Genomic DNA, 26,938 nt, shown 5'->3' with positions numbered 1-26,938 from the left:
ACATTTACCTGAGGTAGATACACTCCTTGGAGAGAACAATAATGGGAGAAAGAAGGGCTGTGTATGCACAGGGAGACAGCTGAGGGGGCACGAGTGCATGGAGGGATGGACACAGGGAAGAGGTAACTATTGGGAGGAAGTGGGAGGGGAGCTGTTGCTTTTGGGTAAATTGTAGTCAATATCATGAGACAAAGCGTAAGAGAACTGCTGTATGGAAAGTGAACTTGCTCTGTAAACTTTCACCCAAATTACAATTAAAAAAACAAGAAAGCTCCTCCTGAATGACACTGTCTAACAATTGAAGGCAAATTGCAGCCACTCATGACAATAAGGAAAAAGAGCATTCCAAGTAGAAGGTACAAGTAGTGTAAAGATCTTGAGGTAGTTAACAAAATTTGCTTAATTGAAATCTGAAGGAAAGCCAGTGTAGTTGCAGCCCAGTGTGCAAAAAGGAATAATGGTATAAACAATGTTAGAATGATAAGCAGGAACATGATCAGGTTAACCCAGGATAAGGAATTTGGATTCTATTTAAAGTACAATGGAAATGTTTTAAGTGGAGGATTTTAAATAAGGTAGAGATAATCTATTTTAAATTTTTAAAAGATGATTGATTCCAGCTTCTACGCCAAAATGGATTAAAAAAGAAGCAAGAGTAAAAGAGGGCACTTTTATGTTATGAGGCTATTACAGTATTCTAGGTGAATTATGATTCTAGAATGTTAGAGAAAGAGACTGAAAGAAATAAATGGATTTGGGATATACTGTGTAGGTGACATCTACAAGATTGACTTTTTCTATTGGATGAGGTGAGGCAGTAACGAAAGATAACACTTAAATTTTTATTGCAGCAATTGGTTGGTAATTGGTTTGTTTAGCTGAGGAAGGTTGGGAGAAAACGGTAGATAGGGAATGGGAAGGAGCTCTGTTTTGGCTGTAAAGTTGAAACGTCTATTTTATATCCAGAAATATAGATAGTTAAGAGATATGAAAATAGCATTACAGGGAAAGGATGAGGCTAGAAGCAGAGATTTGGGCCTCTCTAATATTGTAGTGTTGGTGAAGAATATTAAATATACCACAGAATGGCAAAGAAAAAACAAATCTGTCCTGGAAAAGGTACAGCCGGAATGTTGCTTACAGGCAAGAATGCCAGACTTTATCTCACATACTTTGGTCATGTTGTTAGAAGGGATCAGTCCCTGGAGAAGGATATCATACTTTGTAGAGAGAGGGTCAGCAAAAAAAGTAAAGACCCTCAACAAGAAAACAAGATCTGCCAATAAATGAAATGGGATATGTGGTTGCAGAAGGTTTTTTCCTAAAGTAAAGAAATTATAGATCAATAACCTAATGTATAATGTGTAAATTATCTAATGTACCTATTTACAAAATTAGAACTACATTTATGAAGACTATTGAAATCTTCACTGACCGAAACCCATCAATCAGAATCCTACTCATACTGGAAGACAAAGCAATAAATTAAAATCATAACCCAGAATTTTAAAATAACCTAACTAAAAGCATGGCTAGTTTATATTCAACTCAATGTCCTACACATAGCCTATGGGGCTACTAAATAATCCTGCTAAATTAGGAATAAGATTCATAATTATCAATAAAGAACTATTTATATTCACTATATTGTTTTGAATAAGACAAAAGGTCAACTAGCCATCTTTTAAAAGTTTAACTGGCTAGGAATAACTTCCCAAGTAAACTAGTTAATCAAAGTTTACTAACTTTAAAATATTCTGAAATAATAAAACACATTTTTAATACAAAGGAAGCACAAATAACACTGATAGACAAAAAATTCTTACTTAATGAGACTATAGCACACAGCTCGGAGGGGATCATGGTCTTTCTTCCTTATATTATTGTTTACCATACTATCTAATTCATCTCGAGCAAACCAAAGTTGAACTTCTGTTACACTGTAACTTGCTGATTCCCGAGCACCATCCTCAATATTATGAGCTTCATCTAAAATGACAACCTGTTCTTTCAGATTGATATCCATCTGTAAGATAAAAGGATTTTCCTGTGAAACATTCAGCCAGAGGCACTGCCTAATTTAACAGCAGCAGGCAAATGATTTTATTTAAAATTGTATATTATATGCCAATATTACAAGTACCAATCATATAAGCAACTGATTTGAAGTCTTACAAAAATTCTAAAGACTAAAGCCATAAAATAACATCAGCTCAACATTAGAGTTTCCCATTTTTCACTGTCAAAATACTTTGCAAACCTATCAACCAAAAAAATGTGTTACGTGAGCCTAGATCAAGTCTACTGTGACTCATGGCCACCCCATGTGTATGAGCAGAACTGTGCTTCAGAGAGTTTTTAACGGCTAATTTTTTTAGGAAGTAAATCACCAGACCTTTTTTTCTGGGCCATCCCTTAGTGGACTCAAACCTCCAACTGTACCATAACAGCTGAGCATGTTACACATTTGCAGCACCCAGAGACTCCACTGACTACATTGTTGTTGTTGTTGTTATGTGCCGTCGAGTCGGCCCCGACTCATAGCGACCCCTCCTTGGGTTTCCGAGGCAGTATCACTACGGAAGTAGGATAAAATTCTCACTATAATGGAGTCTTCAACATGATTTTAAAACACAGTATAAAACCTTTAAAAACTAAAATAACAATGCAAGATTCAAATGACTCTCAAAATACTAATAGAATGAAGTATATACCTCTTCCATTTTAGTCTGTCCTGCCACTCTTCTGAGAACTGTTCTTTCCCAACTCCCATGTGATGCTAGTAGGCTTGTTGATCTGTTAATCAAGGGACATCGCCACTCTCACAACAGGCAAAGGCTCATAACCCAGGCTTCTCAGTTAAATAAAGTATTCCATCCCTCTGTGATCACAGTGACCGGTTCAGGAGTGGATATGTGACTCAAGCTATGACAATCAAAATAATTTCGTGGGTCACCGTGAGTTGAATCAACTCTATGGCAACCTAGCAACAACAACAATATGAGATTATGTTCTCTTCTCCAGGTTAGCTAGCTGCTCATTGTTATCTTTGTTCCCAACAGGAAAGAGCTTGCCTAAGAATAAAACCTTCACAAAGAAGGTAGAGTCAAGTATCTTTTCTTAATCTCCTTTTAAGTTGAGTTTGTGTCACTTGTAATTGAAAGAGCCTTGACTACTACAACGAGAAAATCACAAAGGAAGTAATAATAGAGAGCTAAAGATGACTGAGAAAGAACCATGGAAAAGTAGGATGATAAGTAAGAGTTAGACAAAGAGAGGACAGGGCATTTCAACAGAGATACTGGAGTCTCTAGAGGGGTACAAACCACATCCTCTTTCAATGTCAAAATGACCCCAGGGGTTGTGGCTGCAGCTTGTGGGCCAGCACAGCAGGGGGAGGAGCTGCCAAGGCAATGAAATCACTAGGGTTGGTATAACCCATCATCCAGTACGGTACCTCATTATTATCACCACCATACCCACTCCACCTCCTCACCCCCATTACTTAGCATGCTCCCATCCCTGTTACCCACCAGTCAGGGTGCAGGTGTGCCAGGGCACCCACCATTGGATGAAGAGGAAGAAGAGGCCAATAGGAAAGAAGAGGAGGTGTAAGGAGTCACGAGGATGCTCAGCCCTAAGGTGGCAAGTCAGGGCTAAGGACCACTCCACCCACAATTGAGTGTTACTGGCTGGCCTCGTTCATGAGGGAGGGTGTGACACCATGAGTTACTGCAACCCTGCACTGTAACCCTAGTGATGCCACTGAACAGAGGTGTTATCAAAGAAATAGGAAAAAAAACAAGGTATCCTCAAATGACTGAAGTAATTTTTGAAGGATACAAGTTAAGACTTCTGTAGCAGAAGGATAAAAAGGCAGATTATGATCAGACTATTGAGCACCTTCTATGTAAGTTTAAGAAATATGGACTTTATTCCATGAGCAAAGGGAGCAATTGGAGATTTTCTAAATAGAAGAAGGATGTAATAAAAGTAATATTAGGAAGACTGACCTGGCACTCATACATACAATGACCCAGAGGGAAAAAACCTAGTTAACAGGAAGCCAAAAAGGAGGCAAGATAGCAAGGTAATGAACATTGCCGTTGTTGCTGTAACTGTTAACTGCCCTAGAGTTGGCCCTTGACTCATGGTGATCCCAGATACAACAGACCAATGTGCTCCAGAGTCTGGCTGATTGGCTGATTTTCAGAAGCAGATCCCAGGCCTTTCTTCTAGTTCATCTTAGTCTGGAAGCACTGCTAAAATCTGTTCAGCATCACAGCAACATATAAGCCTTCACTGACAGATGGGTAAAGGCTGTGCTTGAAATATACTGGCCAGGAACTGAACTCACGCCTCCCTTATGGAAGGCATGAGTTCTACCACTGAATCACTACTGCCCCAAGGTAATAAACATAATGCCTTATTAATTTAAAAATATAGAAAGCTAATGAGAATTGTGCAATCAATAGTAAAAAGAGGAATAAAAATTGAATATATCAAGTGACTCACTTTTTGTTTCATTCTTTAACAAATGTCTGTCTCTAAGATAAACCAGGTAAACACAAAGCATAATTTGCACATGCATGCATATTCTCCCAATATAAATTCTTTGAAACATACCTTATTCAGAGATTTTTAGGTAATTTTTTCTATTATTCATAAAAGGGAGCTCTGGTAGCATAGTGCCTAAGGCACTTGACTGCTAACAAGAAGGCTGGCGGTTTCAAACCCACCAGCCACTCCTTGGAAGGAAGATGGGGCAATCTACTTCCATAGTGATACTGCCTTGGAAACCCAAGGAGGGGGTCACTATGAGTCGGGTCCGACTCGACGGCACATAACAACAACAACATTCATAAAAGGAAAGACTGATAACTACAGTCTAATGAGTCTCAACTGGGGGTGATCCTGTCGAACCCTCCCCCCAGGACATTCAGCAAAGTCTGGAGATATTTTTGATGTCACAACTGTGAGGGTGGTACTGACATGTAATATGTACAAGCAAGGATACTGTTCAACATCCCACACAAGACAGTCCATTACAACAAAGAATTATCCAGCCCCAAATGTCAATAATACCAAGGTTGAGAAATTCTGCCAAAGCCTCCCTTCAGTCACTGGGTTAAAATGACTAGGTCTAAAATTCAGTTAATGGACTTTAGAATGTATTTTCAGTAATTGAAGTTGTTTATACATTTACATAAATATAAAGCAAAAAATATAGTAAAAGACATTAAAACATCTAAAAGCTTTCATATTCATCACTTATATTTCAATAAGAAAAAAGTTTTCTAAATTTTACATATACACTCACACTTTCTCTTATTTGTGCATCTAGAAGATAGTTGTAGGGACAGAACACTATGTCAGCATCTTCTATTAGTTCTCGTGCTGTGTAATATGGACATGCCTTTAGTTTTTTCCCCAGGCTGACAAGTTCTTCTATATCCCAGGCCTTGTCCATCCCTTGGAGAATCTGTAATGTGTGTTGATCACTAATTTTATGAACACCATGATAAAAATAGCAGGATTTTCCCTGGAAACAAATACATATAACTGAAATGCAAATCAATATTGCAATAGAAGGAATAAAACAAGCTTATCTCAGATTTTTAGGAACATTACTAAAGCAACAAGGCAAAGATTTTATAGAGGAGAATGATTATACCACATCTATAATCACAATGACTTTAAAGAAACTGTGTTAGTTGACTCAGCTAGGGCTTCGATTCAGTACAGTACCAGATACCCCAAATTAATTTGAGAAAAATACTTTAAAATTATGTTTGTTGTGCCTCTATGTTGACTAAAATGACATCAGGCATAAAATATTTCTGGAAGAATACACAAGAACAATGATATTACTGGTTACTTTCAAGGAGGACAACTAAGTGATCTGGGGATAGGAGTGGGAGAATTTTTTTCTACAGGCCATTTTATACCTTTTGAATTGTGAACTATGTGACATATAACTTATTCAAATATAAATTTCTGGTTCTAGTTAAAATTCTTTTTTCCTTAATTGAAATAAAAATTAGAGAAATACATTGCTTTTCCAGCATAGGGGCACTTTAGTAAAGGAAACAGTGAACAAAAACACATGTGCTTTTGAATCAAGCCAAAAAATCAGAAAGTTACACTTTAAGGGCACTTAGAATGACATCCCTGTTCAGGCTGATAGCAAAACCAGAGAAGCTCATCCGTTTTAGCAGTGTAACACAATCCTGAGGGGAGTCTGTCAGTTGAAGTGTTATCACACTTTAAATTCTTTTCACTCAAACTGTCAGTTATCTATTTATCATTTCGCTTTGGTAGTTCAGCCATAGTAAACACAGACACCTATGGTGACTTTGTAATTGGCCTTCATTACAATACCAAATCACTCTGAGGGCTTGGGAACAAGAAAAGAAATGTTCATTTATGTATGCCTATGAGGTAAGCATTCTGAGGCAGCAATAAGGTGGAGGCAAACAATCGTAAGAAGGTATCTTCAATTATTTACATTGCTACTACTAAAAAGTAAAATCTTTGATTACTTTAAATCAAAACTTAAAAGTCAATGGAAAATTCTCAACATTAAAATCTTTTGAATTACTTTTTATTCTTACATGATCTAAATTTAAGAGAGTAAAAATCAATCAAAAAGCATAACCAACTCTGTAGGGTTCAAAAACATTGCTATTTGCTTTAAATATGCAATCATAAATTTTATAATTGCTTTTACCAATGTGATAATACGTAATACATTATATAATAATTTTCCCCATCACAAAGGAAAAAAAGATAAAAAAATAATGACAATGCCAACAAATCTTCTTGCGTAGACTAGATAGCCAAAATATAAATCTCAAGTATTTGAGGAATTCAGCAGATCCATTAGCCACTTTTTATAGAAAGATGTCTACTTAAGCATAAAATTTCTGGGGTTTCATCATGAAGATTATTTATTTATTTATTTAACATTTTAATGTCTTCTTAAAAGGAACTTTGTAAATATACAGAATGAATTTCACAATTATTCAGTTAGAATTTAAAAATAAATAAATAAACCTTATCGTAGACCTTCAACCAGAGTTCTGACTCAGTAATTATGTATTTTCTTCCTGTCTCTGAATAAGGAACTTAAGTTTTTTCACTGGGATCCTTAGTGCTCAAACTTCATATTCTTATAATGTTTGAATAGCTATTAAAGTATCTTCTGAGTATCCCTAAATAAAGCCTGAATGTATTATGACCTAATTTTAAAAAATGAGAGAGAAAACTGTAATACAAAATAATGTAACACATTATATGGTAAGGAGGTGATAAATCAATGACATAAAATTCATAGTCTTTTATGTAGAACCAACTCAAAATACTAACGAAAGGCAACAACTTACAAAAAATATTAAAATATCATTGGTCATTCCATATACTATCAATAGGGTTCAATGATAATTTCTGGTGTATTTCCTGACTAGAAACTTTAATTTTAGAGTGCATTAGTTATCATCCTGGTACACAGATTCCCAAACTAAAACTGCCAAAAAAATTATTTAAAGATGATTTAAGTTTTTAAATAAGACTTCTTTCTTTCCATCTGTTCTGCATTCATTTATTCTAGTTTTTCCTGGCAAATTTCAAATCCTCCAATGACATCTCTTTTAAGTTAATAATTTATGTTTTGAAAGAAAAGTTTGAACTAATCAGAATTATGATTATGATAGAAGATAATTGTTATATGTCTCATCCAATTAAAAAACATCTTAAAATTTACTGAGAACCTAAATAAATTTAGGTTTTTAAATATGTAAACTTTAATTATTAAGCCGAATCATGTAACCACTTTTATCTCCTCATATGACATGTTTGACTATTTTTGTTAGAAAGATTTAAAAGACAAAAGAAACAAGACATTTGACTACAATAAAAATTAACTTCAAGGAATTAAGTATCTCCAAGCTTTAGGGCCAAAGCCCATCATTTTAAACTTGAATAAAGATTTTCTTATGGTAAAATTATTTTTCAAAAAATGTAAATACTGAAAATAAATAAATAAATACTAGCAATTAATTTGATTTTCATAAGTTATTTAATTATCACTGGAAATTGACATATAAACACATATTGTATAGTTTGAATCTTTTCAGCCTTTTTTTACTCCCTCTAAAACAAAATAACTTTACTTACATTTTTTCCATCTAGCAATTCCATGCATTTTTCTTTTCTGTTGAAGTTACCAACTACTTCAGGATGGACACAAGTATGATCCCTGCTAGAAAGAATAGTCATAGGGACCCTGGAGTACGCTGTCCTCCGGAGTTCTCTAGTAATCTGAGCAATCTGTTTGTGTGTGCGTGTCCCAAAATATATTTTGGGTATCTTCAATTTCCCTCCATGATCCTTCTTAATAGCGTTTGAAGAACCTTGACTGTTTCTTTGTTTAGTAGAACAGCAGCACCTAGAACAATGGCCAGGGGGCTGTAACAAAGTAAAGAAAAATGAACTAATGTTTGGACTACCATAAAAAAATGTTATCAAACTCTCATAGGATCAAAACCTGTAAGTAAAGAATCACAAACATCAAAGATGTATTTTAGGATATTACAGCATCTAAAACTTGTCTTTAAAAAAAAACCCTGAAAACTCCCTTTCAAATTGCACTTTTAGTTATAAATGATCTTTCTATACTTGCATTGCATTCTAACATACCACTCTTGATATCAGTTTTAAGTACATTTTAATTCTTCTCTTTCACAAATTATACAAGCAATAAGAAAAATTACAATTTTAAGTTTTGCTTAAGTTTCATGTGAATGTATTGATATAGTTTAAAGTTGATAGTGCTGTTTCATTTACAGCATAGCCTATGTAAAAAAAAAAAAAAAAAAAAAAAACTCATTGCCGTAGAGTCAGATCCAACTCGAAGTGACCCCTCCTTGGGGTTTGCCAGGCGGCATCACTACGGAAGTAGATTGTCCAATCTTCCTTCAGGGGACATCCTATAATTTATTTCATTAGCAAAAGTGCTTCAAGTATAGCTTACAAATGGACAGAAATAACAAGTTGACTCTAAACTATGATAAAAAACAAGTAAAGAACAGAAAAATCTTCTTTGGTAAAGGTATGAAAATTAATGCAAAATATTAATATTTAATAATGAAGGCAGATTGCTTGTGTGGAACAAATATATATGAAATTCAATGACCTGTTACTGGAATGTAAACCCATCAGTAAAATTATCATTCAGGACAGCTTTTCCTGTACAATTTCACTCATTAGTCAATTTCATAACTGAAAGTTAAATAAATGTCTTCCTAAATACATCACATAGAACATCAATAATATAGTTCATATTTACCCTGATTTTTCTCTCCCATTTCTAAATTCTCAACAATTAAAAGAAAAAAAGTTTAATGCTACATATTAGAGCCCACAGATTCTTAATAACTACCCTTTCTCAGCCTCAATTACTACACCAAATGAGATAGAATGAAAGTTCATTTAAGACAAATATTGTGAAGTGCTTTTACTTTATAGAAATAGTCACTGGTGGGGGGGGGGCAGGGAGAAAAAAAACAAAAAAAAAGCTAAATAGCACAGTAACTTTTAAAGAATCCATACTGGAGAGTTTTAGTTTAGGACAATAAATACTCTACTTAACTGAAGATTTTTTTTTAAATTGTAATCAGTAAGATTAGCCTTCACAAACAAATACTAAGTCATAGCATGTTACACCACAATACTGGAGATCAAGCTGTCTTTTAGCCTCAACTCAGTGAAAAAGCAAGTTCAAATTACTCTCAGTCCTGCTCAACCTTGTCCACCATTAAATATTACAATACATGATAGAATGGATGTAAATGTGACCCTTCTGGAGCTGTCACTCACTGGGATAAAAGGTTCACTGATGTGCCAAATAAACAGTCAGTCAAAGCAGATAAGGTTACAGCCATGCTGGAATTGTTACATTCCCCTCTCAGGTTGCCAGTAACAGCAGATTTCATTACGGAGTGCTGCCACATTAAATAGCCAGTTCCAAATATCCTGCCTTCGATATTGAATAATTACTTATTCACTGAAAGAATAAAAAGAAGAGTTATGAATGGGGCTCTTGTCAACAGGGAGGCAGGTAACAGCTGACATGTGGTGTATGTTACACATGTTGCAATATCCAACAATTTATAGTCCAGAAAATGGAATGCAAATTATATCATGATATTTCTGACTGAATTCCTTCTTGGCTTTAGGAATTATCACATTAATTAATTAACATACTAAAATAATTACTGTTACTCAAGGTAGCAGAATTCCTTTACTTTTTCATGACTCAATTTATTCACTCAATTATACTTTTTCTCTTCTTCGTGATACAGTTAAATTCATTCTAAATATAAGAATGCTAGGGCCCAATGTATCAGTATATACTACATAGAAATATTATATCCAGGAAATAAGTAATCCAATAAAGTAGCTTCTTCTCAAGTAATCCAATAAAGGCTTTTCTTAAGGCTTGGAAAACCTACTTTTTGATACAACAATTTTCAACATCAACTTCATTTAGTTATTTTACCAGATATTCTTTTTTAATTATAAAAAAATTTTGGAATTAAAATTTTTCCTGATCAAAACATTCAAATAATCCAAAAATATACAAAACAAGTCAACTCCCTCTACTACAAATGACTTAGTATATAACTTACAGACCTTTATACATATATAGAAATATCTATCATGCAATTTTTTCAAATAAAATGGAATGCTATTAGTCAGTTTTATAACCTGCTTGGTATTTCACACATCTTAATATTTAAAAGGAGTGCATTTGACACTAATAATTTAAATGAAAGATTTGCTTATGTTAAAATGTTGTGCTAGATTCCATACTGGTTTCAGAAAACTTCTCCCATTAGAGTGGCTTTATTTATATACCTTAAATCTTACTTTTCAAAAAAAAAAAGGGGGGGGGGCATTTTGCCAGTCTGATAGAGCTTGGTAGAACAACTGATACTATGACGCCTACCTGACCTTCAGGTCTGGAATTGAACCCACACCTGTGGTTTCCAGCCAAACAAAATACAGTGAGTTAAACATTTACCTCAAGTAGATACACTCCTTGGAGAAAGCAATCATGGGAGAAAGAAGGGCTGCTTATGCACAGGGAGACAGCTCAGGGGGCAGCAGTGTATGGAGGGATGGACACTGGGAAGAGGTAACTATGGGGAGGAAGTGGGAGGGGAGCTGTTGCACTGTGGTGAATTGTGGTCAGTGTCATAAGACAAAGTATATGTGAACTGCTGTATGGAAAGTGAATTTGCTCTGTAAATTTTCACCCAAATCACAATTAAAAAAAAAAAAAATCTTTTCATTCAATAATTGAGAAAATTATAAACCAAGGCTGATTTTACATTAAACATATGCTTGTTTGCTTTTAAGTTTTAATTACACAATTTATGAATTGGACACAGACTCCTCATAAAGGGGATTTTTCAATAGATGGTTTGGGAAGTAAAAGAAATTAAGAGAAAAAGTTGATTTCTTTTTCCTTTGCATTATTAAAGAGGAATTATTTCTTTAGATGTGATCTTTATTGAAGTTTCTATTAAATAGAATACGATTATATTGCAAGATGGAAAAAACTCAACGTGACAGAACAAAGGTTCAAAAGACATTTCATACAATAACAAAAGATAATTATATGTACCTAAATCAGCAACTTTCAATGTTATAAGAAAACTAGACAAAGGATTCCAATGACAGCAGTAACAGGAGGTGAGAGTATTTCCTAAATCCATTAATAGGTTAACGATTATGGATTCTCTCTGAAATCCTTTGATATAAGGGTCTTGAAACAATTATACGACTAAATAATTTTATACCTTTCCGTAAGTATTTCTCCTGGTCAGCAGTACCTACTAAAAAAGATAAGATTTGTCTTTCCTAGGATTTTTTTACTTTTGCTTTTGTTCTTTAAAAATCAGAGATTGTTTTAAGAGACAGAAGAATAAATTTTAAAATATTCACTCTTACACAATGTATCTGAAGGTCAAGAGAGTTGAAACTCACAGGCTCCTAAAAACCTGTGATGTCTGAGGTGCAAGGAGCTCTGGGGCATAGTGCCTAAGGCATTTTTGACTACTAACCAGAAGGCTGGTGGTTCAAACCCACCAGCCACTCCCTGTAAGTAAGGTTGGGCAATTTACTTCCCTAGTGATACTACCTCGGAAACCCAAGAAGGGGTCGCTATGAGTTGGATCTGATTCAACAGCAGTGACTTTGGTTCTTTTGCTCTGAAGTCCAACTAAGTGGCTAGATTAAGTATCACAATTAAACACCTTAAGAGATGGCTTCTTCTCCCACAGCTAGAAACTGTTTAAAGTCCTTTTACTTCAACAAAAGGCTAGGAAACCCAATCAAAATTACATCATCTTTTAAAGAAAAACATAAGAGATACATGTGAGTGTGACTGATACATTATTTCCATATGCAGGAGTCAACTGTTTAAAAACACATCCCAAATCTACAATAGCCATAACTGTTCTTAGAAGATCAGCAACTAAGGATTTTTTGAGAAAGTTCCTTACGTGCAATAACTTCAGTCTATTCCTTCTCCTGTCTTGTTAATTTTTTTAAAAAAAGTGAAAGATTAGAAGATATAATCTTAAAACCAAAGACCGTCGCCACTATTCCTTTCACATAGTGTAAGATACTACAATGTCAACTTCTAAAGTTTCATTACCTTCTCCTTCCACACACAGAAACAATTTCCACAGCTACATACACTTAAAAAATAAGCATGGTGATTAAATATTCTTAGAAGTGGGAAAAAAAAAAAAAGAAACAGAAATGAACTTCACTGCCAGGGAAGAAGTACTTTCATTGCCAGAGAAGAAGAAAATCAAGAGAACTTTTAAAAGGAAGCTACGAACTGAATTCTAAAAGCATGCATAAAACAGTATATTTAATATAAAAAAATATATATATATAAATAGAAAGGAAAAAACAGAATAAAGAGAAGCTTAACGCATGAAATAAAAGGAAAACTAGGTCAATAAACAGTAACTTGTATCTTTTCTTCAACTTCCATACGTAATACTGAATATTGTAATACTGAATTTCAAACCACATTGTAAATACCTTGAGAACAGAAACTATGTCCTATAATGCTTTAATAACTCATTCATTAAGCATGATGTTTTGCATATAACTGAAACTTACTTTTTTTAAATTGATGGAACATTGATGATCAATGTTCCCAAATCAACTGCTGTACCTATATATCATGTTTTGTTTATCTGATAGACACTTAAATGATGTCCTAATTTGAAATTCTTCATATTTCAAAAAGTTACTACAAAAGGAAAAACTTGTTGTTATGTACCGTAGAGTCAGACTTGACTCATAGAGACCCCTCCTTGGGTTTCTGAGGCGGTATCTCTACAAAAGTAGATTGCCCAACTTTCCTTCCGAGGAGTGGCTGGTGGGTTTGAACCGCCAGCCTTCTGGTTAGCAGTCAAGTGCCTTAGGCACTATGCTACCAGAGCTCTCTAAAAGAAAAAGTATAGGACAATTTGTTCTCTTTCCAGGTTTATACACCAAACTCACTGCCATCAAGTCAGATCTGACTCATAGTTGACCCCTCCCCTGGGTTTCCAAGGCAGTATCACTATGGAAGTAGATTGCCCAATCTTCCGTCTGAGGAGTGGCTGGTGGGTTTGAACAACCAGACTTCTGGTTAGCAGGCTAGGTACCACGCCACCAGAGCTCCTAGAGAGGGGAAAAAACTCTCAGTATGAGGCTCTAGAGCAAGGGTCAGCAAACTTCTTCTTTAGGCTTTACAGGTCATGTGGTCTCTGTCCTTATATAGGAAAATATCTTTATGATCTAAAAGTAGGAATTTCCTAAACAATACACCAAAAGCACAAAAGACTGAAATTATTAAAATGTAATTAAATAAAATATAAAGTTTCTCATAAAACATAATACTTCTATTTAAATACAAATGTAAAATTCATTTAATGTAAATAAGCATAATAGGTATTAAAATGCAAAACTTCTATTTTAAAAGTTATGCACTCAAAACAAAAAAAAGATATTTGCAATACATATAACCAACTGAGGATCAATAACCACAACATACAAAGAGCTCCAACAAATTGGTTTTTAGAAGCTAAACCCAACAAATTCCCAACAGCAAGCAAGTCATAGAAGAGAGTTGAAAGGCCAACAAACATCTGAAAAGATCTCCAACCTATTACTAAATCCCACCAATAATTAGGAAAATGCAAACGAAGCCATAATTAGATTCCATTTCACACCTACCAGTTTGGGTGTTAAAGTGGATATAAAGCAACTCCTTTTTTTTTTTTTAATTGTCCATCCCCCCCACCCCACGCCACCCCTGCCCTGCCTGGATTCCTGTGCAGTATAAAGCCACTCTTACACATTACTGATTTATATGATATTCAGGCAGTCGAACTTATGTCCAACTCATACTTGCCCTTTAATGTTACAAAAATTGGCCTCACTTTGAAACAATTAAAGAGCTCTGACTGTGCAGTAGTTAAAGCATCCGGCTACTAACCATAAAGTCAGCAGTTCGAACTCACCAGCCACTCTGAGGGAGAAAGATGAATCAGTCTACTTCTGTAAAGATTTATAGCCTTGGAAACACTATGGAGCAGTTTTACTCTGTCCTGCAGGGTCACTATGAGTCAGAACTGACTCTAAGGTAGTGGATTTGGTTTAGGTTCACCCTACATGACAGTGCTAGATATAAAATTAGTTGCTGTCAAGTCAATTCCAACTCATGGTGACCTTGTGTGTGTTGGAATAAAACTGTGCTCCACAGGGTTTCAGTGGCTGATTTTTCAAAAGCACATCATTATGACTTTCTTCTAAGGTGCCTACAGGTGGACTCAAGCCTCAATCTTTTGGTTAACAGCTAAGCTCATAAAACATTTGTGCCATGCAGGGACTCAGTGTTAAGAAAATATGCATGAATATGAGGTGAACATTTACAATAGGTAGATGAACTCCTTGGAGAGAACAATCATGGGATAACAGAAGGGCTGTGTATGCACAGGGACATACACAGGGACAGAGCTCAGGGGGCAGGAGTGCATGGCGGGAAGTACACAAAGAAGAGGTAACTATGGGGAGGAAGTGGATGGGGAGCTGTTGCACTGTGGTAAATTGTAGTCAATGTCATGAGACAAAGTATATGTGAACTGCTGTATGGAAAGTGAATTTGCTCTATAAACTTTCACCCAAATCACAAAAAAAAAAAAAGAATATATGCTAGAGAAACTCTTGCTCATTAAGACAGATACAAGAAAAATACTCATGGAAATATTGTTTGCAAGGTTTTTTGTTTTGTTTCGTTATTTTCCAATCAAAAACTCACTGATCTAGAGTTGGATCCAACTCACAGCAACCCCTCCTTGGGTTTCTGAGGTGGTAAATCTTTACAGAAATATATTGCCCAGTCTTCCTTCTGTGGAGTGGCTGGTGGGTTTGAACTACCAAACCTCTGGTGAGCAGTCAAATGCCTTAGGCACTACACCACCAGAGCTCCTCTTTCCAATCAATGGAATACTATTAAAAAAAAAAAAAAGTTGCTGTCAAGTTGATTCAGACTCATGACAACCCCACATGTTACAGAACTGTCTTCCACAGGGTTTTTCATGCCTGTGACTATTAGGAAGCAAATCACCAAGTCTTTCTTCCAAGGTACCTCTGTTGGATTCACACTGCCACTCTTAATGGTTAGTAGTCAAGTGTTTCAATGAAAAAATATGAATTAGAATTACCTATCAAAATAGATTAAAACAACCAAACTCACCATCATTCAGTTGATTCTGACTCATAGCAACCCTCATTGGATTTCTATGGCTGTAGCCTTTATAGAAGCAGATGCCTCATCATTTCTTCATGAAGCAGCTGGTGGTTCAAACCACTGACCTTTTTAGTTAGCAGCCAAATGCCTGAACCAATACACCACCAGCACTCTTTATCAACGTAGATACACACATTTTTTAACTGTTGAGAAGGCTGAATTGAGAATGATAAACAAAATTTTATTCTCCCAGTAAAGTTCCAAACAAATTGATAAGAGGAATAAAATATAAAAACTTAATGCAGAGAATTAGGAATTCCCATTATAGTAGACAATCCTTGGATTATGGGTCACAATATACCTGAAAAGTGTGTTAAGTGCTGCAAAAGAAACACAATACATCAAATATAGTCTAATCAAGTTTCTTCTCAGCTGTTTAATACCTACCATTTTCATCTTGGAGCTCTGGTAGTATAGTGGCTAAGGCACTTGACTGCTAACCAGAAGGCTGGCGGTTCAAACCCACCAGCCACTCCTCGGAAGGAAGGCTGGGCATTCCTACTTCTGTAGTGATACTGCCTCGGAAACCCAAGGAGGGGTCACTATGAGTTGGGGCCGACTCGATGGCAAACAACAACAACAATTTTCATCTTAAAGCCGCCTTACCAAGAATTTTCAACCTAATTTATGAGAACAGAAGTTCTTAAATTAGAGTCCATGACAGGGTTGTAGTTACTTCTTGGCCACAGCCAGCTACCCAGACGGAGCAAGGAGTTGGACTTGTAAGCTCAGGACCATGTCGCAGGGGACATCAAGCTCAACTGGCATAACATACTACACAAAAACATTCCACGTCCTACTTTGGCGAGTAGTAACTGGGAACTTAGAAGCTTACAAGCAGCCATCTAGATGCAATGAAGGGTGTCTCTTCATCCAGAGCAAAGAAGAATGAAGAAAACTAAAGATGCATGGAAACAATTAGTTCAAGGGACTGGTACACCATGCTATCCTCAGCCTATAGGACTATGAGACCAGAAGAACTAGATGGTCCCAGCTACCACTGTCAAACACTTGGCAGGGGATCTATGTAGGAGATCCTGGATAGAATGGGAGGACAATGTGGAACAAAACTCAAAATCGAAAAAGGGGGGAGGGGGACCAGCTTTGCTGATGTGATAGAATCTGGTAAAACCCCTGAGACTATGGCCCCTAGCTGCCCTTCAAGTCTGGAATTGAACTCACTCCTGTGGCTTCCAGCCAAACAAAAGATAGGCATATGAGGTGAACATTTACATTAGGTAGATATACTCCTTGGGCTGTGTATGCACAGGGAGACAGCTCAGGGGGACAGGAATGCACAGAAGGGAAGGACACAGGGAAGAGGTGGCTATGGGGAGGAAATGGGAGGAGAGCTGTTTCACTGTGGGAGACTGCAGTCAATGTCATGAGACAAAGTGTATGTGAACTGCTGTATGGAAGATGAATTTGCTCTGTAAACTTTTCCCCAAATCACAATCAACTACAAAGATAAGAGTCCATGAACTGCTGCAAAGCATCTGAGATCACCCAGAAAGTACAGACACAATTTTGTGTGCATATCTAAAGAAAGAGTCCATAACTTTCATTAGGTGATCAAAGAGGATTGTGATTGATTTGGGTGGGAGCTTTATTCCAGAATGTATGTCTCATTTTATAATGGAATCAAATGGAGGACACATTTATTCTGTAAAGAAATAAACAAGCTGATAGGCAAAAGAAGATAACTTGATAAATTACAGTGCTTGTAAATTCATTTCTATTTTAATGTGTCACAGTTAGCTACCTAAGATTATCATAAAGCTAAAATACTTTAACCTTATATTAATATTAACAGACAGCTTACAAATGGTAATTTCTAATTTCATTTTACAGAAAAAAAGTAAAATCTAAGAACAATTTCTTCAAGACTCTACAAAATTATTTATTTGTGAAGTTAGAATTCATAACCTTAAAATAAACTATTTAGGCAAAAAAACGATCTATTGCTCTTTTTTTACTTCAAAAAGTTATGCACATAAAGAGCTAATGGCCAAAAAACACTGAGCATATAATTATACTATGATCTATGAGGCATAAAAAAAAAAGAGGGTCTACTATTCACCTTTATCAACCATTTGCTGTTGTCAAAGGCATCAAATAGGTACTGACTGCCTTGTGCAAAATCTCATATAAGCATACACTCTAGTAAGATAGCAAAAGTGACAGAACTATAGCTTTTCAAGTATTCTTTTTTAAAAATTTGAACAGCAGTAGTGCTCTGCTGCCAGTTTCATGATTAAACTGCACAAAGCAGCTGTTTATCTACTCACAGCAACCAGCAGGTGAACCTGATTCAATATTTATCACAGGCTTTCACAGATCACTGCTAACCAAGCAAACGTTTTAATTAAGCTGGAACTTGCTTCAAAGAGCTCATTCAAGATGTCAATCAGCAAGTAGAGGATCAGATACAGTGTCAGGTGAGAGTGTGTAATACAAATCCACAACTTTCTTCATCCCACTGCTGTAAATTAGCCTGCTCTAAAGTTCAGACTCTGATTGTAACAGACTGCCAGTCTCCTGGAATGTGTAACTAAAGTCACTCAAATTCTATTGTGAAGGTTGTAAGCAATATGTTAAACTGCAATGGGCTAGCACATTAAGACAGATCCTTTTCACGGTTGTTTTTTGATACCATAAGTGTTTGTTACCCTACTCTCCATTTACTGTTTACTTTCTTGCCTAGTGTAAATGGGGATTCCTCAACACAGTTGCCCCAGTTTCTGAAAAGTCTGTTTCAGTAGAATTAATAAAGAAAGATCCAAAGTGGTGTCATTTTCATCTAAATTTATAATAGAACAATCTTACTTCATAGGAATTCTAAGTTCAAGAAGAATCAAAGGAGAGAAAGGAGAGGGAAAAGAGAAAGCTCTTCCTTACAGAAAAATGCTGGATAACAAATGGAATGACAGAATTTTAAAAATCACCATTTTGCAATTCCCATGTAATAAGTGCTTTAGGCAACCTACATAAATGGATGCCAAAATTAGTGGGTACAATGTTATGAGCAATAGAATATTCCCACAGTCTCCAAGTATCACTCCATAGATTACTTACAAATTACAAAAGGAAAATGTGGTTTAAAATGGAGAGAAATGATAGTCACCACCTTCAACAAATGATTAAACTTTAGTGGGACAAACTGGTGTTATGTATCTCTTGATGTAATAAAATAAGGAACATATTTACGTGCCCTTCTTGAAGAAAATCACAGTATTGTGAAATCCAGATGATCAAGATATAAATCAATAAGAATCCTACAGCACTAGCAACAAAAGACAAAATAAATATATTGATTTATCAAAATCAAAACTTTTGGTACAACAAAGTAGAAAGATAACCCACAGAATGGGAGAAAATTTTGGGGATTTCTGATAAGAGTTTTTATTTAAAAAAACAAACAAACTTTTTATTGTGATTCAAGTGAATCAGACCAAATTGGTTTACCATTACCATTCAACTATTCATACACATTTTGTTTTGCAACACAGGCTGCAGTCCCTATAATATAACAGCACTCTTCCCTCTTCCTTCCTGTGGTTATCATTTCTATTTGTCCTTCTTTCCTATCCATTCCTGCCTTCTGAGCTTTGTCCCTGGGCAAATGCTGCCCTTTGGATCTCTTATAGTTGATTGCTCTAAGGAGTGTGTTACCTCCCATAGGCCTGTCTATTGTTTGGTAGAAGTTGAGCCCTGAGGGACAGTTAAGGTCCACCTCTGAAGGGTGACTAAGGGCCACAGTCTCAGAGGTTCTACCAGTCTCTGTCAGACCAGTAAGCCTGGTCTTTTTTATTATTTTGACTTTTGTTCCACATTTTTCTCCTATTTTGTCCAGGACCTTCTATTGTGATTCCTTTCAGAGTGGTTGTCAGTGGTAGTCAGGTACCATCTAGATCTTCTTGTCTCAGGATTATGAAGGTTGAGGCTCACATGGTCCACTAGTTTCTTGGATTATTTGTTTCCATGCACCTTTGATTTTCTTCACTCCTCTTTGCTCCAGATGAGAGTAGACCAATAGTTGCACCTTAGATTGCCACTTGCAAGCCTTTAAGATCACAGTTACCACTCGCGACAGCAGGATGTACAACACTGTCTTTGTGAACTACGTAATGCCAATTGTACCCACAACTATGGTCCGGACCCCTCAGACCCAGTGACTTATTTCCTCGAGATGTTTGGCTAAGAAGTTTTCATAACTTTGCCTCCTATTTGTTCTACTATATACATGGATATTTTTATAGCACAGACAAATACAAATGTAGAAACAGTGTCTGCCAAATCAATATAAGATCATGGGTATAGTCCCATTTGCCTATACCAATAAGGGTTTAATATCCAGAATATATAAATATCTCCTACAATTTAACAACAAAAACAAACATCCCAATCAAAAAATAGGCAAAGAACTTGAATAAACATTTCCCTAAACAAGATACATAAATGACCAACAAGCACACAAAGAGATGTTCAACATCATTAGCCATTAGGGCAATAAATCAAAACTACAGTATCTTTTCACTCCCACTAGGATGGCAAAGATTGAAAAAAAATACCTGAATACTTCTTTGGAAAGTGATCAAAAAAAAAAAAAAAAAAAAAAAAGTTGGCAAGGATATGGAGAAATTGGAACCCTCATCCATTGCTGGTGACAATGGCAAATGGTACACCCATTGTGGAAAGTAGTTTGGCAGATCATCAAAAAGTTAAGCATAGAAATACCATATGATCCAGCAATCCCACTCCTAGGTATAGACCCAAGAGACTTGAAGCAGTGATGCAAACAAGACACATATACACTGATGTTCACTGCAGCATTATTCACAATAGCCAAAAGGTAGAAATAATCTAAATGTCCATCAGCACATGAATGAATAGAAGACTCAAGGAAGCAATTAGTCCAAAGGACTAATGGCCCACACGAACCACTGTCTTATCTAATCTGAGACTAGAAGAATTAGAAGGTATCCTGCTACCACTATCAACCGTCCTGGCCAAGATCACAATAGAAGTTCCCAGATGGAATGGTAAAAAATGAAAAAAAAAATTCAAATTTTTTTTTAAAAGTACAAAGACCAGAGTTATTGCTCTGGAAGAGACTAGAAGAACCCATGAGACTATTGCCCTGAAACAACCTTCTAACTTAAAACTGAAGACACCACCAGAAGCCACCTTTCAGTCAAATAATAGGCAGGACTATAAAATAAACACCACCACCCATAAAAAATGTTCTCTTTAGACCAATCAACTTTACAATACCAAAAGGGCAACATTTACCTGAAACCAAAGATGAGAAGACAAGGAGGAACAGGGAAATAGGATAAATGGAAATGGGGAACCCAGGGAGGAAATAGGGAGAATGTTGACACATTCCAGGGATTGCAATCAATGTTACAGTACAATCTGTGTATGAACTATAGATTGGAAAACTAACTTGCTATGTAAACTTTCACCTAAAGTATGGTAAAATATATTAAAAAAAAAAAAAAAAAATTCAGACAGAAACACTTCACCACTGTGAGAATGAAATCTTAACAGATAGAACAAAAAACTTTCTCAGTCACAAAATATTATAACTAGAAAATCAACTAGATCTAAACAAATAAAAAATCACCACTTCGAAAATTTAAAACTCTATCTTAATTAATTCCTGAGTCAAAAGGTTCAAAAAGCCCTAACAACAGATGAATGGATCATGTATGCACCACAACAAAATGTGGCACATATATACAATGGAATGCTTTCAGCCAGTAGGAAAAAAGAAGTCTTGACACTTCTACAATATAGATGGAGCTTGAAGACATTACATGAGTGAAATAAGTCAATCACAAAAGGACAAATATTTTATGACCTCATTTATATAAAAAGACTGGAAAAAACAAACATATAGAGAGCAAAGTTTATTAGTAGCTACCACAGATGGTGAGTAAACAGTGAGGAAAACACTGCATTGATGAAGGATAGGGTTGCACAGCCAATTAATATTATTCCTGTCAATAAATTATGCACCTGTTAAGATGATGAATTGTCAAAAGCTGTGTGATAGACATATTTACAACAATGACAAAAGAAAAAAAGTAACTTCTGAGGCTTCATGCTTATGTATAACCAAACACTGCAATGGATTTGGTTCTTTAGTTTGAAGGTTTAGGGTTATGTTTTCATGGGACATCTTAGTTAATTGGCCTAATGATGACTTTAGTGTTTCTGTTCTACCTTCTAGTTTTTTTTGAGTAGTGCCTGGGGTTTTGAAAGCTTGCAAGAGGCTCCAAGGCACAATAATTGTTCTTTATTCACTAGAGCAATGTTGTTGTTGTTGTTGTTATGTGTCTTCGAGTTGGAACCTGACTCAGAGAGACCCCCTCCCTGAGTTTCCCAGGCAGTATCACTATAGAAGTAGATTGCCAAACCTTCCTTCCAAGGAATGGCCACCAGAGCTCCTACTAGAACAATAGAGGAAGGAAAATCAGGAATAAGAGGAGGAAATAGAATGTGTCTGGCTTACTCCTCCATGAACAATGGGGTCCTCTGCCATGAGACCGCAAGAACTAGATGGTACACAGTTACCCTTACCAAACAATTCGATCCAAGGATCTACAGAAGAATCCTGATCAAAAGGAGTAAAACACAAACAGAATTTTAAATTCTCAGGGAATCCAGAATCTCTGGAGCCACTGAGGCTGGATGAACCACTGAAACTATTACCTGGAGATAATTTTTAAAACTTATACCAAAAATATCTCCAGAATTTTCTTAAAACTAAACAGTAGTTTAGCTTAACTAGTAAGCAATGTCTGCCTTGAGCCTTATACTCTTTCAAGAACTAAACCAAAAAAAAAAAAAAAAAAAAAACCAAACTCACTGCCTCAAGTCGATTCAAACTCATAGTGACCCCTCCTTGGGTTTCTGAGGCGGTATCTCTATGGAAGTAGATTGCCCAGTCTTCCTTCTGAGGAATGGCTGGTAGGTTTGAACCTCCAGCCTTCTGGTTAGCAGTCAAATGCCTTAGGCACTCTGCCACCACAGTTCCCTTTTAAGAACTATATGGAATCAAACTGACAACAGCAACTCAAAAGAAAACCTTAATGGCAGTAAGTTTCAGTCAAAGGGGGAGGAGCAACTCAGAAAAGGAGAGTGAGAATGATTGCACAACTCGAAGAATATAATCACTGTCATTGACTTGTTCATGTAGGAAGTGTTGGATTGGTGTACTACTGTATATGTACTACTGTACATATTCTCAACAACAAAATTAAAAAAAAAAAAAAAAACAGGCAAATATTTACTGATCAAAGTTTATTAGTAGTTACCAAGGGTGGGAGGAAGGGGTAAAAGCGGAGTTCGTTGTGTGATGGGAAATTTGGTAATGATTATGGGTTATGGTTGCACAACATGTTTAATGTAACTGATATCACTAAATTGTACACCTGAAAAATGCTGAACTGGCAAATGTGATATAAACATATTTATAATAATTAAAAAGGAAATTCAGCATAGAGAAACTGTAGTTAAAAAAAAAAAAAAAGAATCTGTATTACTCAGTTGGTCAAAATTAATCCAACTGTATACTCATGCTATGTGCACTTGTATATTACACTTCAAAACCAACCAACAGCCTTCTGGTTAGCAGTCAAATGCATGTAAGGCATTTGAGAAGACCATGGCTTGGGTTTAGGTACCTTAGTCTTCAAAGTGACATCTTTGCTTTTTAACACTTTAAAGAGGTCTCTTGCAGCAGATTTTCCAAGTACAATAAGATGTCTGCTTTTCTGACTGCTACTTCCATGGGTGTTGACTGTGGATCTAAGTAAAATGAAATCCCTGACAACTCCAATATTTTTCTCCATTTATCATGTTGTTTTTTACCGGTCCAGTTATGAGAATTTTCATTTTCTTTACATTGAGATATAATCCATACTGAAGACTGTAATCTTTAGTCTCCATCAATAAGTGCTTCAAGTCATCTTCATTTTCAGCAAGCAAGGTTGTGTCATCTGCATATTGCAGGTTGTAAGTGAGGCTTCCTCTAATCCTGATGCTATGTTCTTCATATAGTCCAGCTTCTCAGATTATCTGCTCATCATACAGACTGAATAAGTACAGTGAAAGGATACAGCCCTGATGCACGCCTTTTCTGATTTTAAACCATGCAGTATCCCCTTGTTCTGTATGAACAACAGGCTCTTGACCTTTATACAGGTTCCTCACAAGAACAATTAAATGTTCTGGAATTCCCATTCTTTGCAATGCTATCTATAATTTGTTATGATCCACACAGTCAAATGCCTTTGCATAGTCAATAAAACACAAATAAACATCTTTCTGGTATTCTTTGCTTTCAGCCAAGATCCATCTGACATCAACAATGATATCCCTTGTTCCGCATCATCTTCTGAATCCAACTTGAAATTCTAGCAGTTCCCTGTCAATGTACCATTACAACCATTTTGAATTATCTTCAGCAAAATTTTACTTGCATGCAATATTAATGATATTGTTCGATAATTTCCACATTCAGTTGGATCACTTTTCTTTGGAATGGGCACAAATATGGATCTCTTCCTGTCAGTTGGCCAGACAGCTGTCTTCCAAATTTCTTGTCATAGACAAGTAAGCACCTCCAGCGTGGCATCCATGTGTTGAAACATCTCATTGGGTATTTTGCAAAGACCTAGAGCCTTGTTTTTCCTTCAAGCAGCTTGGACTTCTTTCAATACCACTGGTTCTTGATCATATGCTACCTCCTGATATAGCTGAACACTGACCAATTCTTTTTGGTACAGTGACTCTGTATATTCTTTCCATCTTCTTTTGATGCTGGTAATCTATATGACAGATTAGGTGCACACATTTGCCTCCTATCCCCCCAAAACACCACTGAAATGAAATTAGTTTGAAATTGAGGTTGGAAACCAGCAGCCCACAAACTGTAACTGATTGGAAATCATGTTCTGAATGGCTATGCAGGGTTTTACAAACTTAATTACTTAAAAATTGTGAGATGAAAATCCAGAATTTGGCTTATTTGAAAAACTGGATGATTGGCAACACTGGGCCTACTACATTCCTATAGTGCAGCAGTCAGTCAATGTTGAGTAGACTGCCACAGTTAGATAGGTGTGGTAGCATAGTGCCTAAAGCACTTGACTGCTAACCAGAAGGCTGGCGGTTCAACCCACCAGCTACTCCTTGGAAGGAAGGTTGGGCAATCTACTTCCGTAGTGATACCACCTTGGAAACCCAAGGAAGGGCTGCTATGAGTTGGGGCCGACTCGACGGCACATAACAACAACAACAACATACTCTGCAGATATTACATTCCCTATCACTCAATGTAATCACTTGCACTTATACCTAGCCTCCTTCACGTATTCATGCTACCTATGTGGTGATCATTGAAATTGCCAACTCCAGGTATAAAAATACAAAAAGGAATAAAGCCATAACAACAAAGAATATGGATGAGGGAATCACCAGTAAATGAAAGAACTCAACACATTTTTGGAAATTTGGGAGGAGCTGATACTAAAGCAGGTGGATAAAACTAGGGCACAGATTCACAGTAAGTGTGCTAAAGGAGAGTTGGGAAGCATACTGCTTGATGGACTCTTACATAGTCAGCAGGTACAAGAGAGGAAGAGACTGATAAGTAGGGCTAAAAGCAGAAAATAAGCACAAGATGCAACAAGGGCAACTGACATAATGAGCATCCCAACCCATCTCTTCTACTTCCTGGTACAGAAATGCTGGCAGTACCTCTTCAGATACCTCTTCTCTAAAGAAACTGAATAAAATATACGGGAAAGCTAAAGCTTCTAGGGTGAATGCAGGCTTAGATTTTGACTTCTCTCAATTAACTCCTCCTCGTTCTGACTTCTGAAAGGCCCACAGCCTCATAACCAGTTCCACACCTAACTAAAACAAGACTTTTGCCCTCACCGTGCTCCAATACCTAACTATAAAACATCCATTTTACACAAAATCTAAACAAACCTACACCCACTAACCAATCCTTCTGTCTTAAATATTAACTGATGATTAAAGATGATCAGCATGAGAAAACAACAGCTTAAAAGAGAATGGCCACAATAAAACAAATGAAAATTCATTCTGGTGGAAAATCCCGTAATTTAGGAATCATTTAAAAAAAACAACAAAGAGAGATTGCCCAACCTTCCTTCGGAGGAGTGGCTAGCGGTTTTGAACCACCAGCCTTCTGGTTAGCAGTCAAATTCTTTAGGCACTAAGCCACCAGAGCTCCCATACATCTATATATATCACAAAATACTAGGAGCACTGATGGTGCAGTGATTAAGCGCTCGAGAGCCAACCTAAAGGTGGATGGTTTGACCCACAAGCCGCCCTATGGAGGGAGATAATGTGGCAGTCTGCTTCCGTGAAGATTTACAGCCTTGTAAGCCCTCTGGAGCAGTTCTCCTCTATCCTATAAGGTTGCTATGAGTTGGAATCAACTTGACAGCAATGGAGTTTTCTTGATTTCATCATAAGATATATATATGTCAACATAAGAAATCTATGTTTTGAGACTTCCAATAAGATGGAGGAATAGGGAGACAAGCGACACAGACCATCTTTTTAACAAAGAAAAGAAAAACCAATTGACCAAGATACAAAAGATAATCCTGGAACCCTGAGCTTTGAAAGGAACTATGCAGAAGTGGATTAGGCACCAACTAGTGGAAAACCTGAACAAAAACAGTGAGGACAGAGACGGTCAGAGCTGCGGACTGTCAGCTACTCTGATGAGACCAACAGCCTGAATATTTCCAAGTAGTGTTGGGACCTGAGAATTGACCTAAAGATCAGTCCCGGTCACTAAGGGCTGCAGGGCCAATTGCACTGGTGGCCTGTGACTAGGAAGGGAAATGGCAAGGAGGGAGACAACCTCAGCTGTTGACTTTCCGCCATCCGGAACGCGCAGCCATTTTGATTGTTTACACACAGCAGCCATTTTGGATATTTAAAGTGACCGAGGGCACAGCCATTCTGAATGTTTACAAGCAGCAGCCATTTTGGATA

The 26,938-nt window shown here is 36.5% G+C and overlaps 1 protein-coding gene across 1 annotated transcript in view; it reads right to left on the bottom strand.

Moving 5' to 3' along the window:
• Positions 1-26,938, bottom strand: part of BRIP1 (BRCA1 interacting helicase 1) — a 307,450-nt gene that overhangs the window by 212,859 nt on the left and 67,653 nt on the right. Inside the window, 3 exon segments of the mRNA XM_007947924.2 lie at positions 1,827-2,026; positions 5,321-5,542; positions 8,176-8,466. Coding sequence (XP_007946115.2) covers positions 1,827-2,026; positions 5,321-5,542; positions 8,176-8,466 — 713 coding nt within the window.

This window comes from Orycteropus afer, unplaced genomic scaffold, assembly GCF_000298275.1.
Source record: "Orycteropus afer afer isolate SDZICR_OR568_19922 unplaced genomic scaffold, OryAfe1.0 scaffold00196, whole genome shotgun sequence".
Classification (NCBI taxonomy): domain Eukaryota; kingdom Metazoa; phylum Chordata; class Mammalia; order Tubulidentata; family Orycteropodidae; genus Orycteropus; species Orycteropus afer.
The sequence above is the reverse complement of the archived record's forward strand: the minus strand, read 5'-3'. Positions and strand labels throughout refer to the sequence as shown.